At 43.7% G+C, this 16,984-nt stretch overlaps 2 protein-coding genes across 2 annotated transcripts in view; one reads left to right on the forward strand and one right to left on the reverse strand.

The window, feature by feature from the left end:
* Nucleotides 1-5,738, reverse strand: part of PI4KA (phosphatidylinositol 4-kinase, catalytic, alpha) — a 113,525-nt gene extending 107,787 nt beyond the window's left edge. Inside the window, exon 1 of the mRNA XM_012734243.1 lies at nt 5,580-5,738. Coding sequence (XP_012589697.1) covers nt 5,580-5,717 — 138 coding nt within the window. The 5' untranslated portion in view covers nt 5,718-5,738. The remainder of the gene's footprint in view (nt 1-5,579) is intronic.
* Nucleotides 5,739-5,963: 225 nt separating this feature from the next.
* The window catches only part of SNAP29 (synaptosomal-associated protein, 29kDa), a 39,719-nt gene continuing 28,698 nt past the window's right edge, over nt 5,964-16,984 (forward strand). Inside the window, exons 1-2 of the mRNA XM_004694943.2 lie at nt 5,964-6,416; nt 16,545-16,741. Of these exons, the coding sequence (XP_004695000.1) occupies nt 6,180-6,416; nt 16,545-16,741 (434 nt within the window). The 5' untranslated portion in view covers nt 5,964-6,179. The remainder of the gene's footprint in view (nt 6,417-16,544; nt 16,742-16,984) is intronic.

The raw sequence follows: 16,984 nt of genomic DNA on the forward strand, positions 1-16,984 counted from the left end.
CAGGATTTCTAGAACCCAACAAATGCAAATGAAGCCTGAGGATTTCTGCCTCAACTCTCCATTTATGTGTTAATTTATCACTCAAATTAAAGTAGTGTTCTAGTTGGATTGATAATATTATAAAAGGCCAAGACAGATACACTAGAGAAACCAATGCAAAAATTAGTGCGTGTATATGTATACATATAAATACACTTATTACACAAAAATAAGTGTGTGTGTGTGTGTGTGTAACCAGGAAACTGAAGTACACAGATAAATTTTAGCAACTAAAAGCAACGATGGAAATAACTGCTGGCGGACATACAGCAGCATCTCCACTAGATGCAAAGTACCAAAAAAATAATAATAATCTGCAATAAGGATTCAAAATTAGAACATTTCTACCCTCTGGAGGAGCAAACAGCTAGCAATACGTCAATTCTGAGACCCCTGAGGGTCTCACTATAAACAGCCAATCTGTAATAACCTTCCAAACACAGTTGGGGCTGAGTGAGTCACGCTGAGTCCTGAATATTCATGGATTTTCCTGCCCCCTCACCCACACACTGCATCAATTAAATCCAAATTCTGTATCTGAGACTACATATAAGGTCACCTGCTTTCTTCTCCAATCCACTACTTAAAATAAGACTTCTCCAGTCTTAGCTCCATTATTTACGTACCCACTATTTCTTCATTCTCTGCTTTGCCCTGAGTTCTATCCTTTTGAATGATCTACCTTACCAATCTTAAAATTAACAAATATCATCCCACTCACTTCCAAGCCTTCCTTATTTATAATTTCAACTGGAAGTAACCTCACAGCAAGTGCCCACAGCACTTTCACTTTAGTAGAGTATATTTCACTTTACCTTCTATTACACTTTTCATATACTTATCAAGAATCATGGAGAAAAAGTTTCAGGCCAAAGAAAAAATTATCTGCACCTTCACCTCCACCCCAGGAAAGTACAAAACAATTCCCTGTCTCCCCAGCAGAAGCCAATCAATCCATCACTGGCTCCTTTCACAGACAACTGGCCAGCCCTACAGGGCTGCTACTAATCTGTAAATTAGCTGAGGCTCAGGACTGTGTGTTCATCTCCCAAACTCAGCAACTGAAAATAAGCTACCCAGAGCAAGCAACACTAGGGGTCAGTATTAAGCAACAGGACTACAAAGGAAGAGCCCTCAGTATATTCACACTTCCACAAAGCAGAAAATAGGAACACATTAACAGCAATATCACACCATCCAAGAACTTTTGTCTTCTGGTAGTTTTTGTTTAACTCATAATCTAACATAGCCAACCATGCTCAAATTAATCATTACCTTGGGGACAAAAAATTAAAGTAGCCTTTCATGCTTACTAAATTAGCAGGAAAAAAATAAAATCCAACACCAGTGAGAGATGAAAATGCACAAGGGCATCCTATAGATGCTACCACAACTGTACTACAGTCCTTTAAAAACAACTGAACAGTAAACATTAAGATCCATCTTGATAACACAAAGATCTAATTCAGAAGACAACTAAGTGTGAAGTATACAAACATGGGAAAACCAAAACAGAGAAATACTTATGTAAACTATATTCTCTCAATACAAAAAAATGACATGCATCCAGTAAAATAACAAATATGTTTTTTTTAAAGCATAAAGTAAATATAGCTATTTAGGGCTAACAAGACTATTAAAGGTTAATAAAGGAAAATGGGGTCAATCTTATTTACAGATGTATCCCCCCTCCCCTATCCATGTATTGATGTCCTAACACCCTGGATGCCTTGGAATGTGCCTATATTTCAACATAGACTCTTTAAAGAAGTATTTAAGTTAAAACCAGGTATTTAAGTAATGCTAGTCATATCAATCTGACTGGTGTTCTTATAAGAAAAGGTTAGGACACTGACACAAGGAGAAGACTATATAGAGGCAGTGGAAGAAAGCCATCTACAAGCCAAAAAGGGAAATGAACACTGCCAACACCTTCATTTTGGATTTCAAATCTCCAGGATTAAGAGGATAAATTTCTGTTGTGTAAACTGCCGTGGTATTCAGAATGGCAGCCTGAAGAAACTCATACAGCTAAATGTGGCCATGACTATGGCTAAATACTTTTTCTTCTTCCAATTTCTCGTTACAATATTTTTTAGTTCATTTTATTAACAATGATTCTAGCTACAAGACTACCCTTTGCTGGTGCCCATTTTCTCTCTTCTCAATCTATGGATGTTTGTTTTTAACATGGCTTCACAAAGGAAAGGGAAGGAGGATGAGAAACTTTCAAGCTTTATGACACTGGAAAAAAAAAAAATGCCAACATCAACTCTTCCTCCATGGCAAACTACTCTAATAGAGTTGGGCTCTCCAGTTACAGTTAACAAGCTCATCATCTGGAGTACAAAATGCCCACCAGGGGAGGGAGAGGAGGGGCCCTGCCTGTCCTTAATGCTACAATGTCATTTAAACATCAGATTGATAGGTAAGACACCTGAGGAGATTCTAGCATTCTAAAGGCAGAAAAGAGAGAGGACATTTTAGGACACGGGAAAGGACTCTGAAAAGCCTCCTGAAGGTCAAAAGAGGAATAGGGCAAGGAATGCTATCTACTTTGTAGCTCGGCCCAGAACATTCAATGTCCCAGAGTTAAGGGCCCATTAGTATGGCAAAGGTGAGATGATGAAAGGCAGAAACAGGTCACATAATTTCCTGGATACAGAGAAACTATAACCAATCAGTACCAGGAGAAAGCCTGACAAGGAAACACAGCAACATTCTGAAGACAGGTGTGAACCAGAAAAATAGAGCAAAATTAGCAGACAGAAATCAGCGTATGGAAATTAACTGCATGAAAAGTCCACTATACACAAGGCTCTGTTCTTATCCATTTTTTGTCCTCTCATCTCAGTGGAATGTAATCTAGAGGGCCTCACAAAAGATGTCCTCAGAATGAGGTGAGTCTCAGGGACAGGATGCCAGTTTTAGGAGCAGCCTAGCAGGAAAAGGTCAATGTTCATATAGGGAACAGAAAATAGACACCCAAGGGTCTTGGATTTAGCTCTCTGACCATGGCAAGAGTGTAGTCATCACATCTGGAATACAAGAATAGATGGGGGACATTCAAAGTCTGTTGGTCACCTTAGTAGCCAAATTAGGACTGTTTATTTACTTGCCCTAGCACATACTATTTAAGAGTGGTGTTCAGCAAGTGTTTTCTGAATGAAAGAGTGAATTAGGAAAAAGTAAACTTCACTGGTTTCATAGCCTGCATCAGAGTAACAAAATGAATTGACAAATGTGGCATGTAGAGAGTCAAAAATAGCAGAAATTATGTTGTTAAGTTGTTTCAATGTCACTAAAAGCACTGGGCTGCCTGAGTTACCAATGTCTAGAACTCACATGTGAAGCCTAGTTCTGAAAACTTGGCTTTCCTCAGGTCAATCTTTTTTGGACCAAATCCCACTCAGTCTCCTTCCTTCTCTTTGGGAAAAAAAAAAAGAAGAAAAATAGAAACATAAATGAGCGGGGGCGTCCCTGGAAGTCTAGGGATTATAGGGATTATAAGGGTTAAGTCTCAGTGTCATCACCACTAGGGCCTGAGTTCAATCCCTGGCCAGGAAGCTGACCCACATGGAGCAGCAGACCTCTCCAGTCTCACCCCCTACCCCCCCCACCCCTTAGCAGTGTATTTCAGTGTATCCACCTCTTCCATTCTTCACCCTGTTTCTGGTAAATCCAATCACCACCACCCCCTCACCTCTGGTATACATCCCAGTTTTGGATACATAAATAAATAAATCTTTAAGAAAAAAAGCACAAAAGAGACCAATTGTCAATACTCCCCCCTATAAATGGAGAGCCTCCATCTTTAGTATCCCAGGTGGCTACTCAGAAATTCTTTTACTCATAAAACTCCCGAATCTGTTCCTTAGGAATGCTAAGGGTATTTTATCAATTGTAAAGTAAGAGAATGTAGTGAGCAGACATACCAGAGACCTAGCATCAACAATAATCCCTTGTATAATCAAATCTCAAGTTCCTAAATAAGGATAAGGATTTCACATGTATCTAACTGGATCAGCCACCTATAGAAGCTTCCTCTTAAAAGTTGTTCATGGTCCCCAAGACCACTCACATGTTATCAGTTGTACTGGTGACTAATGTTTACTGCCATAAAAGAATATCAGCAAGGGGGAAAAAATGCAGAGGGTCTGATTGGGTAACTATCCTGCACAGCATGACACTAACATAAGCAAATGACACAGGATTTAAATTCAGGTGGCCCTATATATATAATTGATATTCTTTCCCTTCTTTTGCATTCCTCCTTTAGAGATCAGATTGACATCAGTCTCCCAGAATCTGCTGGCCCTGAAGGTGAGTGAATAAAGTCAAGTTTGAGAACCTAAAGCCAAGGACTAGATCACTCTTCCAAAGTGTTTAAAACATCCTTATAGAATCATCCCTCAACAGAGCTGCAAAACAACTCCCAGCTGTAGCAGGCAGGTCACCACTGCTCTCCCACTGTCAAAAAATGTTCTTTCTCCACCTGCCAGAAGCTCTTTACAAAAATAATTCCTTTATAAAAATAATGCTGAACATCGAGATACTGCAATGAGTCTCATCACCCCCTGGTGGGGAAAGAAAGTTGACATTTGCAGCTCACCTAATCTGTGCCTATGTCTGTGGGAAAGCTTTATGCTTGAACTCATTTAATCCTCACCAACCACTTCACACCACAGATAAGGAAACAGAGGCGCTGACAGGTAAAGTAACTTGTCCAAGACCACACAAAGTAAATGAAAGTACAAGAACCACACTTAGGTCTGACTTTAAAATCTATTTCTTCCCACGATACCAGGCACACCTTTGAATTGCATTTTATCTTTCCCCCAAGATAAGAATCCTTCTGGCACCTTCATTTCCTCTGAAGCAATTCTGAAGTTCAATTCTCTGCCCGCTGACAGCGCATTAACCTTTCCCTGCCTGTCCCTTCTTCAAATACATAATCTTTTATTCGGTCTACCGCCCCCCTTCCAGTCTCACAGAAAAACAACGCGCAGCAGATTTTTTTTTTTTCCAGAAAGCACTTTCAGATACTCTATTTCAAGACAACCCCCTGAAGAGAGCAAAGCAAGTAAAACGAACCCCATTTTAAAAGACAGTTGCCTCCCCAAGGTCACGGAATAAAAAGCAAGAGTGGTATGGAGCAGGGCCCGTTTTGACACTGGTCCGCGGCTCTTCCCTCAGCTCCTCACTGTCGCCCCCGCTCCAGCAATGTCACAAGGTGCCCTTCGGCTAGAACTCTGGAACGTCCCTCCTTCACCCACCAACCCACCACGCAGCGTCCCTGCGTGCCCTAGCTACTCCTTCCCCAAGGCCCCTCACCCAAAGCCCTCTTCACCAGCCCCCTCCACCCACCGGCCTCCCCATGCAGCTAGCTCCCCACACCCCACAGGTAATGAGCCCCATTCCTGCCACAGGAAGCTCGGGATCCCCACACACGGCCCCCGTGGACCCTCACCACTGCCTCCCAGTGAGCTGCCCCCAAGCCCTTCCTGCTGTCAAGTGGCTCCTCGGCCGGCTAAGGCTACCTTTTCCAAGGATGCCGGTCTCTGCACAGCCAGGGAGCGGGCCAGTGACAGGACTGTGTTGAAATAGAACCCCCGAGAGACACTGGACCCTGCGCCAGAGCCGCCGCCGCCTCCCTGGGCCGCCGCCGCCGCCATCATCGGGCGCGCCGCGGCGCGGCAGCCCGCTTCCCACACTGGACTAGCAAGGGCTGGCGCAGGCGCAGATGCGTGCGGCTTGCCTCGCCACGTGACTTCACTGTTGAGGACACTGTGTGGGCGTGGCCTCGGGAACGTTCCACAACTGGAGGGAGAAAAAAAGCCGAGAGCCAGTTTACGGCCGCGCTCAACGCAGCGCCTCACCCTATCTTCCCGGCACGATGGTCTGTCCCGGGGGCGGGGCTTCCAGACCTTTGCGGGCGGAAGAAGCTCGCGCGGAGACTCAGGGGTCGACCGACCAGGCAAGCTGCTGAATGGTGGGCGTCTGGGCCTGGGAGTTGCAGTGGGGTGGGAGTTTCCCGAGGCCGGCGGGAGGACGACTGAGGCCCCTGCGGGTCTGGCTGGGTGGTTTCTAGATTTGGCCACGCATCTTTTCCTGTCCATACCAACACGAGCTCGAGCACCATGTCGGCCTACCCCAAAAGCTATAACCCGTTCGACGACGACGCGGAAGATGAGGGCACCCCGCCTGACCCTTGGAAAGAACCCCGCGACCTCTCTGACGGGACCCACACAGCCGCGGATCGGCAGCAGTACCTGCGGCAGGAGGTCATGCGCAGGGCCGAAGCCACTGCCGCCAGCACCAGCAGGTCCCTGTCCGTCATGTACGAGTCCGAGAGGATCGGAGTCGCCACTTCTGAAGTGAGTTTAGTCTGTAGCAGAACGAGGCCTGAGCGAGGCCAGTCAGCATTATCACACGGGTGAAGAATCTTTGGGGAGTTTTCGAACTACCTAGAATAGATTCTTGTACTTCAGTGATTTCGTGATTTGTAATAATAACCTGTTAACTGTGCAAAGAGATGTACATCTTGAAAGAGGCAGTTTCCTCCACCCCAGGATTTCTGCTTAGTAGTTGGTGTTTTCTCCCCCTCTAGTTCTAAGGTAAATACCATACTGTGGACTAGTCTAGGTAAGTAAAAATGCTGAACAGCAGAGCCTGGGTTAGGAAAATGGAGGGTTTGCCTATTTTACATAATTTCCTGACTTGGGCTTCAGCCAATCCTTTCAGAGTGACCCAGGAGTGAAGATTGTATAGAAGGATGCCTAAGAACTTCATAACAAAGGGCCTGAAGTTCTGATCACTGACAGCTTTTCCACCTGAATGTAGGAATGTTTAAGCCTGAGTAAGCTGTTGAGTAACCCAGAGCCTGTTTGGTTGAATCTAAAGGGCCTTATGTTTACTTCCCAGATGCAGAATGCCCTAGGTAATTGTGATTTGTGACAGTTTGCTTCGATTTACCTATTATTCTTTACATCCATAAAAGATTTTGGCTAGTACCTTTAGTGAGGGTTGTTCTTTCTTAGGCACTATACTCTTTCCTCAGCCTACTAATGGAATGACTTTGTTTAGGCAAAGACAAAAGTGTTTTTAAGCTTAATAGTAGAGTGCTGACATAGGCACTAATAATCTTAAGCATTTGTAACTTTTAATTTAATGCTGAAAGCTGAAGTGTGTTCCTTCATGGGCCTCTTTGTAATTCTTTTCTCAGGCAAGATACATTTATGGTCTTGGACAGTTTTGAAGTATATTGATTAACTTCTCAAAGACTCGTCTTTGACATTTCCCCATTGCCACTTTGTTGGATTAATTCCCTTGCATTCTTCTGTTGTATTAACCTTCGCTGACCTACCTTCCTATCATCAACTTCATTGGAGAAGTTTAACTATTCTTTTATCTCATATCTACTGGTTTCCTATGTTTGAGTCAACTGAAGAAGTGTTAACTTAGATTTGGGAGAAATGCTTGCGAGTTAAGGGCGCTGGTGGAAGGGTCACATGATTGAGGGTCCCACATCCTAGGGAATCAAGTAAAACTGTTGGAAGAAACATTTTTGGAAACTGTGAGAACTTGTGTGAAGTGGTAATTGGAATTACACAAAGTGAAGTTGCAAGGAAGAGGATAAACTTGAATCTGACTTTTAAAGCTAATGTTTAGATGAGATTAAAGTGAGACAGAGAAGCAATAATCCACTGGAACTCCTAGGCTCCTGAATAGGATGGACAAGATGCATTCAAGGAAGGGTCAGGGGAATGCAGTTTAGGAACATTCACTGTCAGGTTCCGAAAGGTCTGTTCTCATAATAGATATTTAGGTTGGATTGTGGTGACTGCCCCATGCTGCCTCCGAAGATTCTTTTTCCTGTGCATTGGGAACTACAGGAACAGACAGAGTGGCACCTCAGGCCTGTGAGGCTTGACCCAGCCCTTAAATCGTGAGTAGGCAGGTGACAGGATCTCTCATCAGCATGATTACACATTGAATTTTTCCAGGATTGAATCAGTTCTCAGTTTTCAGAAGCCCTGGGAGGCAGGAATGTCCAGCACCCCAATCCATACTCTCCAAGCTATCTTAGAGTCACTCCTGTCACTCTTCATTCCCCTTAGAAGGGAGGGAAAAGGTGAGGAATCTTCTCTTCTTGCCAACCAGTACACAGGGAAGCTCACAGCAGACATAGCAGACCAGTCACCTTGCTCACCTTTCAACTTATGTGATACCTGCCAGACACCCAGCATATGCCAAAACATGATAGATTTCTATAGAGGTTTAGGAGTTTACAATTAATATTAGGTTGAGAAGATCATAATTCAGTCCCAGTTTGGCAGAAGTAGGAAAATTACAGAGTCAAATCTCCTCTATTTGACTATCATTCTCCTCTTGAGAAACTTGGTGAAGTTTATTTCTCAGACTGTAACCATAAGTCACAAGTGCTGACCAAAAGCCAGGTGAGAAGTAATCAGGGCAGAGTAGGTGGAAGCTGGCTGGCCTGATAAATAAGGCACTGAACTGTAGAATTGCAGGCCACTCACCTCTTCCTCTATTTGGCAAATATAGTTTTTGGCGAAGAGATAATCTCATCATGTGAAAATTAAAGATACAGAAGGATATGAAGTCTGCCACCCCTCTGTCCTCAGGACTGCCGGTTGCTATCAGTTCACACAGAGTACTTGTGGAGATACTCTGTGTCGAAAGACAGAATGGTTTGCACCTTGCTTAATAGGATTGGAGGTTGTTTGTGGTAATATATAGTGAAGTGTCTTTTTTTTTCTTTTTAATGACTGTTGTATTCCATTAAACACATGATTTCTATATAGCCAATCTGCTATTGATAGACATCTGGGTCATTTGCACCTTTTGGTGAGGCTCTTTTTGTCCTGCTCAGGTACAATTTTTGTACTCCCTTTCACCATCCCAGCTGTGATCTGCCTGTCCAGGGTGCTATGTGTGCTCTTTAGCAACTCTAGTGAAGTGTTCTGGAGTCTAGAATCTTAATTCTGGGAAGGCCAGCAAATGTTAGACTCGAGCCTGAAAGGGCTGGCACAGTAACATCATTCAAAAGGGAGTGCTGTTTGGATTTGGTAGGAATCAAACTTGATGTGATAGCAAGCAGACCAAGGGGTATCCCTAACTGGCACACTCTAGAGGCATCCAGTTATCCGTCATGCACACAGACAAAGCATACTTTTATTTTTTTCCAATTTCAATCCTCATTTTGGTCCTCTCAAATTTGGTGATTTGACAGTGACCTGCCTTCTACAAATTTTTGTATATTTTTTTAATATTATATATGTTACATCATTCTTCACTTTGTACATTTTTTCATCTTGGTCGTAGTCCCTGTGGACTTCGCATCACCACTTTACCCATGTGCCATCACCATATCCCCATGTGCTCTTCCTGCCCCAGTTTTGATCTTACTCCTCTCCCCTTTGTAGAAAGACAAAGCATACTTTCAATGTAACAGAACTTTAACAGAATTAGTCTTTGTAGACAGAAAAATGAAGGGAGAATAATTTCCCAGTAAAAATCCCAAAACCACTTCCTTTCATGGGTAAATGCCCAAACAGGGTTTGGCCCCAAGCCTCTGAGGTCTGAAAGCCTGCCACAAGTTTAAGGCACCTTCAGGCAGGCAACCCTGGAAAGTGGGAGAAAGGAGCAAAATCAAAGTACAAATCAAGAGAACATCTGTCATTGTCAGCCTCCTCACAGGTCTTTCACCCACACGTCTTAGTGTTTCTACATGTCTTTCCTCCATCTTGTCTCCTCTAAGTCCCTCAAGTTTCTCGTACAACCCAACAAGCAAGCAAGCCCCCTTACTCATGTGTCTATCCCTCTCTCTTCACCTTCTTTGTTAAACTGCTTGACCTGACTGCTCAGCTCCCTCCATTGTTAAGTGGGGCAGGAAATTGCACCTCCCCTGACAATGGAGATGTCTCTGTTACAGATGCACTCAGTGGCCCAAGCCTGCACATCCTGCATAGCATCTCACCTGGGGAATGGGAGAGTCGTTCATCTCCTTGACATCCTTCCACACTCAACAGACTCTGAAGCCACACAGGCATTTGAATGAGAGGTTGGTGAGAGGAGAAACACCCTTCTTAGCCCAGGAACCAAGGCCATCCAGCGTCTCTCTAGGGTTCCCCATTGTTTAGAGGGTGATACCCATATTCTCTGGGAAGCTGATCTTGGGGCAGAACCTTCCCCCATTCCAAATGAAGGACTGTAATGACCGGAGCCACACTCCAACACAGCCTGTGATCATTCTGTTAGTTAGACTGAGATGTACCTAACCCCCAAAACTTGCACGCTCTAAATAGGTTCTGCCATCTGCCAGACAAAACATATTCTTAGTGTGTAAGAGCTTCAGTAGAAAAGAACTTTAATAGAATTAGTGTGCAATAGAGAAAAGAAGGGATGACAGTTTCCAGTAAAATGCCCAAATTACCCATGCCCTTATAAGTAAATGCCACACCAAATGCTCAAAACAGGGCTACTGAGACCTATTTAGAGCAAATTTGGGAGTCTTCAGCACAAGTCTAAGGCACTTTCTGGCAGGGAACCAAAGGAAAGGGGCAGAAGGAGCAAGTCTGGAAGGAAAGAAGAAAGGTAAAGGCTGCCATTGTCAGTCTTCCCATGGGTCTCACCCACATCCTTTGAAGTCTCCATCCATTAACCCTAATACCCTGGTACAGGTCAAGAAGTAAGCTCAGGTTCTTCATACATCTCTCTCTGCAACACAAGCATCCTCTAGGTCTTCTCCCAACAAGTCCTTTTTATCTTCCCCTTGCTTCTCAACTCCACCCTTTATAAGGTGGGGCAGAGAATATGAACCTCCACTTTTAGTTTACACTGTAAAGAGTACTCAGGAAGCCAGAGTTCTTAGTACAGCCCTTTCCTAACACACAGGTTTATGGAGTGGGGAAGACAGCTGGTAAATTAAGTAATTGCCCAGTATATTTCTATCAGATGTCTAGTAGAGAAGCAATCTCTTGCTCAACCTCCTACCCCTCCCCACACTTCTCTGTACAATGTCTTGTATGTAATGGGTGCTTCTCAAATAGTTGCCAGATTGCATGATCTGGGGAAGGGAAAGAAAAAGGAACAAGCAGAGGCACTTTAGGGTGTGGAGGAGAGATTGCGGCAGGAAGAATAAATTGAGCTGTGTGTCTTTAGTTAAAATAGAATTTCTTTTTTATTAATTTTTCATAAAATACCAGTTATTGGGTTAGACTGTTAGAAAGTTCTGGGATCGGACAAAGGGTTAAGTCTCAGCGCTATGAAGCTCTCAGCAGCCACTGCAGCATGAATTCAATCCCCAGCCAGGGAGCTGACCCACATGGTGTGGCAGACCACTCCTGCCTCACGTGCTGCTCCCCCCCTCAGCAGTGTATTTCAGTAGATCTGCCTGTTCTGCTCCCCAGTCTGCCTCTGGTGAATCCTCTCACACCCTACACCTCTGGCCTATAGCCCAGCTCTTGTAGGCATAAATAAATAAAATCTTTTAATAAACAAAGTTTTGGAATCCCAGGCAAACTTGCCACTACAGAGTTATAACAAGGCACCTTGTAAGGATGAGTTGTTACCACTAAGTCATCCTTCACCAGAATTATGGCATCTGCCATAATGTCCACTGACAACCACCATGTTGTCTTAAGGGACCTTACTTTGCTAATCAGGTAAAGTACTATAAGATGCTGACAGAACTCTCCTCTCTAGCCTTCTGCCTGTGAGGTGATTGTGAAAGTGGGGGATGCTGTTGTTCCCAAAGTCACAGTCAAGTTCAGTGATTTCTCTAAGATTCATTAGTTGTGTTTTTTTGTTTTTGTTTTTTTAAAGATTTATTTATTTATACATACAAAACTGGGGTACAGGCCAGAGGTGCAGAGGATGAGAGGATTCACCAGAGACAGTGCAGAGCAGAACTGGTGGATTGACTAAGATACACTGCTGAGAGGAGCAGCGTGTGAGACAGGAGAGGTCTGCCACGTCATGTGGGTCACCTCCCTGGCCAGGGATCGAACTCATGCTACAATGGCTGCTGATAGCTTCATAGTGCTGTACTTTAACCCGTTGTACTACCAGGAAGGGCCAGTTGTATTTTATTATAGTGAAGGACTCAGATAAATCATCAAAAGAAAAAGGCTTATAGTGCAGAGTCCAGGAGAGAGCTCCCAGTTTTCCAGTTGTGTAGACAACACATATTTCTCCCAGCAATAACCATCACACAGAAAGTATTGCCAACCAAGAAGCTCAGCCATACTTAGGAATCCAGGAGTATAGAGATTTTTTTGTGTGGCTGACTACCTGACCCCTAATGGACCATAGTCTCCAACCCCTCCAGAGATCAGGCTGATACCCTAAAGCCTAAGGCCCTGATCATAAACTGTCTGGCCTGCCCTACAGCTTTCAGTAGAGAAACACCTCTATCAGGGTGATCCAAGGAGTAGGAATCCAAACCTACTGTGGGCCTGCTCACAAGCAGTGAGAGGAGCCAGCCAGCATTACAGCCTCTGACCTTGGTGGTTTTTTACACACCTGAGACTCAGTTTGTGTTTTTAGTTAGTTTGAGTGCTCGCCATGCTTGGCTATGGCCACTGCGCGTGAGCCCTGGGTTTGAGTCCACTCCCACGTTGACATCCTTGGTAGCGCATGCACCTTATGTTGGAAGGGGAGCAGCATAGCAGAGGGAAATGTCAAGTGTCTAGATTCAGTTAATTGATTCCACATTGACCTCTGCCTATTAATTCAACTTCTGGGTTTAATTAACAGCTTAATACAAGAAACTTACTTAACACTTTCACTCAGGAACTTGGATGTGATTTGGTCAAGGCAGACCTCGCTGGCATTATGAGATGATGGACTTTTGAGGTTTGAGATCAGGTGATGCCTACTGTCCTTTAGCACCACAAGCCTTGATGATTTTTGTTGAGCGCAGCCAGGTCTCCGCATCTGCTCCCCTTCTACTCTTAACCACACATAGTTCCTCTTCCTTTCTCACTTCCCCCAGCTGGCCATGCCAAGACACCCAGGCCCTGCACATGCTGCTCCCTCAACTCGAACGTTCTTACCCCACCCTGACCCTAAGACTTCCTAACTTCTCAGCTTTCAGTTTCTCACCCTGTCAGGGAGCTTCTCTGACCATACCCCATAAGCCAAGAAAGGAGCCTCTGCGAGGGGCACTGACCTGGGCCGTATCTATCACATATGTGTACAGTGGCAGCTTTTCTGTGAGCCTCGTATTAATGTAACTTAGTACAGCCCCTTGTCCTTCCCTTGGGATCACAGCCTGTGGTGCTGTGAACAAATTAAAAATCAGATTAAACTTCACTCTTCCCACTCTGCTAGTTTGTAAGCTCCATCAGAGCAGAGATTTGGAGTTCTTTAGTTTATCTCTAAATCCCTCACCCATGAAATGGTGCAAAGCAGAGAATTAGTACTCAGTAACATCTGTTGGCAGATACCCTCCACTACCTCTATGACACTGCCTGTGCTTTTTTTTTTTAAGGTTTATTTATTTATTCATACAGAACTGGAGTGCAGGCCAGAGGTGCAGGGGTGGTGAAAGGATTTACCAGAGACAGAGTATGGATCAGAACAAGCAGACTGATGAAGTACATTGCTAAAGGGAGCAGCGGGAGGGTCAGGAGAGGTCTGCCGCGCCATGTGGGTCACCTCCGGGATTGGGAATCAAACTCTTACTGAAGCAGCTGCAACTTCCTTGTAGTGCTGCACTTTAAACTATTGCACCACCAGGGAGGGCCTACTGCCTGTGTTTTCAAGAAGCATTCCGCCAGCAGTGATTCTGTGCTCCTGTGGTTCCTCACAGGACGCTCGAAACCTAGTCTGCATGGCCAGTATCACCTCACATAGGGCAGTGTTTCCCCCACAGGGTCTTTATCTCTCTTGTTTTCTGCTTTCTTTTGCTCTGTCATAAATAATTCCTTTACCTGATAAAAAGCCCCAAAAGTCAAAGAAGAATTGAGGCTCTCCCTCTCTTGTGTTAATCATTAATATTGTACTTTGGCCCAAACAAATTTTTCTCCCACTCTCTTCTTTTTCCAGTTTATCTTTAGAACACTCCCTTTGGGGCTCAAGACAGTGAGGTGAATCAGCTGTATGACCATTTTGTTTGCCCTCTACAATGAAGGCACTTTTTGGATGTATACCCCTTTCGTGGAGACTACAGTATGCCTTGAGACTTTGAGGTCTGCCTTCATTATGGCAGGGGTACAGGGCCTACCTGGCTTTCCTGGTGCCCTGGCATTTGCTTGTTTGGACCCTTCTTCCCCATTGGTTAGAACAGGAGTGCAGAGCCCGGTGCTTTCCTCGGCCTTTGGGAGAAGATTTTAGCAGACAAAACTCTTCCTCCTTTGCTGGCTTCCTGACCAGCAGATCACTCTGGTAAGCACCAGCTCCGAGCACACAGGAACTTCCGATGATAACAGTGACCAGAATAACAATGTCTTCTGCTTCCATTCCTGCCTCGCATGCAGGACAAGCTACCCTCACATGTTTCTCTGGGCTTCTTTCATAAAATCTAGATCAGATATTCAAATTCCTTACCAAATGATCACAGTGAGGAAGTTCTAAGAGTTTGTGTCACTTGGGAACATAAGAAAATAAGATCTCACTGTGAATTGGGGATGTTTTTTAGCTGTTTGTTACTGCTATGACTCTCAGAATCTAGCTGGAAGGAAGAGGGTGAGTGGATCCTGTGATGAGCCTAAATGGGAAAGCTCGCTGTCAAGAAAGCTGAAGACCTACCTCCTAGTGAGGCAACTCAGGCCGGGCCACCACTTCCACCCCTGCTGTCCTCAGTACCTTAGTAACAGATTCTTCTGTCTTCTGTAACCTCTGGAATAAGCTGTTTGGTGCTGGACTATTAGAAATGTATCAACAAAAAAGTAGGACTGAAGAAAATCATTTCAATCTAAATTCATACCTCTATTTTGTTCCAGAAAAGACATATCTCAGCTTAGACATAGGGATGTTAAACTTGAGGTGTTCGAAGTAGAAACTTAGGATAAATTAGCAACTCTTTTTTTCTTACAAAAATTAGCCCTTGCAGGATTTGCTTGACATTTCAAAGGACACTGTCTAAAAAGCATTTTTCTTTTTACTCAAAAAAGCCTAATGGTTTCTTAGCTACATCAAATGAGCTTGTGAAAACATTTAAATGTTAAAATTCTAAAGGTCATCAGTTCCAAATTTATTTCCAGAAAGAGAAAACTAAAACCTTATAGTAAAATAAACCAATGTCTTAGCTTCTTGCCTATATATTATACTTTTAAATTTTGTCCACTAAACATTAAGAACTCAAGTCACACATCAGGTCCCTAAATGCCCTATAGTCTTCTACTAACACCTTTATATCTAAAGTAAACTCTGGCAGACTTAACTGTAAATAGTTTTCATTTCTGTCCTCCAAATTTCCAGGTTGTTTGTTTAAAATTTTTCATGACATTGATTTTAGGTATGGAGAAAATATCTCTGAAGAATATTTATTTTGAGTAAAATAATTCCTCAATGACAGATACAGGGTTGAAGATTGAGAGGAAGGTGGTTGAGGGCAGGGTGGTTGAATCAGAGAAGATATGCTTTAAGAGTCTTCAGACTTGAAGGGCACAAAGGAAATAAAAGTTTGATCCAAACTTTTGAAGATAATAGTGCATAAATTTGAAAGGAAAATCAATAAAAGAAGGTGGTAGTATGCTGCTAGTGTTGAGTTCACATCCACAGCCAGAGCATCAGTTCAGACTGTCCCTGTGGCAGAGGGTTATGTACAGGAGCAGCTTCTCTGGGTGAGGCACCTCAAGCTTCATGTGAGTATGTGTGCTATAAAGAAAACTAAACAGGAAGGAAGTGGAGAGGGCCACTTGAGGGTGGAAAGAGTTCTGCTTTTAGAGATGCTGTGTAGGAAAGGCTTCTGAGGATGTGACCACAATGTGGGAACTCAAGTGAGCATAATAAAAAGTAGCACATGTAAAGACCTTGTGACAGGGCCACTGTTTTTACAGGTTTTTAAGTTGACACTCATGGGCTGGAATCATACATTAACAGAGCCCAGAAGGGACCCCAGAACTTGAGCTGTGAAATAGTTTGAAGATATGACCAGTCAGGTGGCCCCATTGAAGATGCATATCTGGGGTGGTCCATGTCAATTCAGACCCTACACTCTGCTCCATGGGCACATTTCATCCATCTTAATGTGCTCCTATGAGCCAACCTTGATGGGCAAGGTAGACTAGGACACAGGGACAAATAAAAAGAAGCAAGCAGAAGCATAGCACATGTAAAGACCTTGTGACAGGGCCACTGTTTTTACAGGGGTATCTTGTCTGAAAGTAAACATACTCCCTACAGATGACACTCTGTGTACTCACTGAGTATTTATGAAAGGCCTGCAACATGTGGTTCTTCCTTACTATGTGAGGTACAGCTGGGACAGGACTACAAACAGATATAATGCCGTTGCCCCTCATTCTCCTCAGGAGCTTGTCCGTCAGCGAGGAGTCTTAGAACGCACCGAGAAGATGGTGGATAAGATGGATCAAGATTTGAAGACCAGCCAGAAGCATATTAACAGCATTAAGAGTGTGTTTGGGGGGCTAGTCAATTACTTCAAACCCAAACCAGCAGAGACATCAACTGAACCAAATGGTACCCTTGCACCCCCAGCCAATAGCAGGTGAGTGGGTCTTCAGCTATCTCCATAAGAGGTAGCAGAAAGTGAGACTTACTGCCAACTATATGAAGGGAATTCTGGATCTGTTGAAGTTACTAATTAGCAGATTTGTCTTCAAACATTTTGAAACATTTGTCTAGTGTCCCTGATTATATTCTCTTGATTGATACTTAGTATGTATATTCTTCATAAATTTTATCTCAGCAATACAATAATTGGCAACTTCCATAATTTTTTTTAAAGATA

This window comes from Condylura cristata, unplaced genomic scaffold (genome assembly GCF_000260355.1).
Source record: "Condylura cristata isolate star-nosed mole 26May11 unplaced genomic scaffold, ConCri1.0 scaffold00051, whole genome shotgun sequence".
In the NCBI taxonomy this organism is placed as follows: domain Eukaryota; kingdom Metazoa; phylum Chordata; class Mammalia; order Eulipotyphla; family Talpidae; genus Condylura; species Condylura cristata.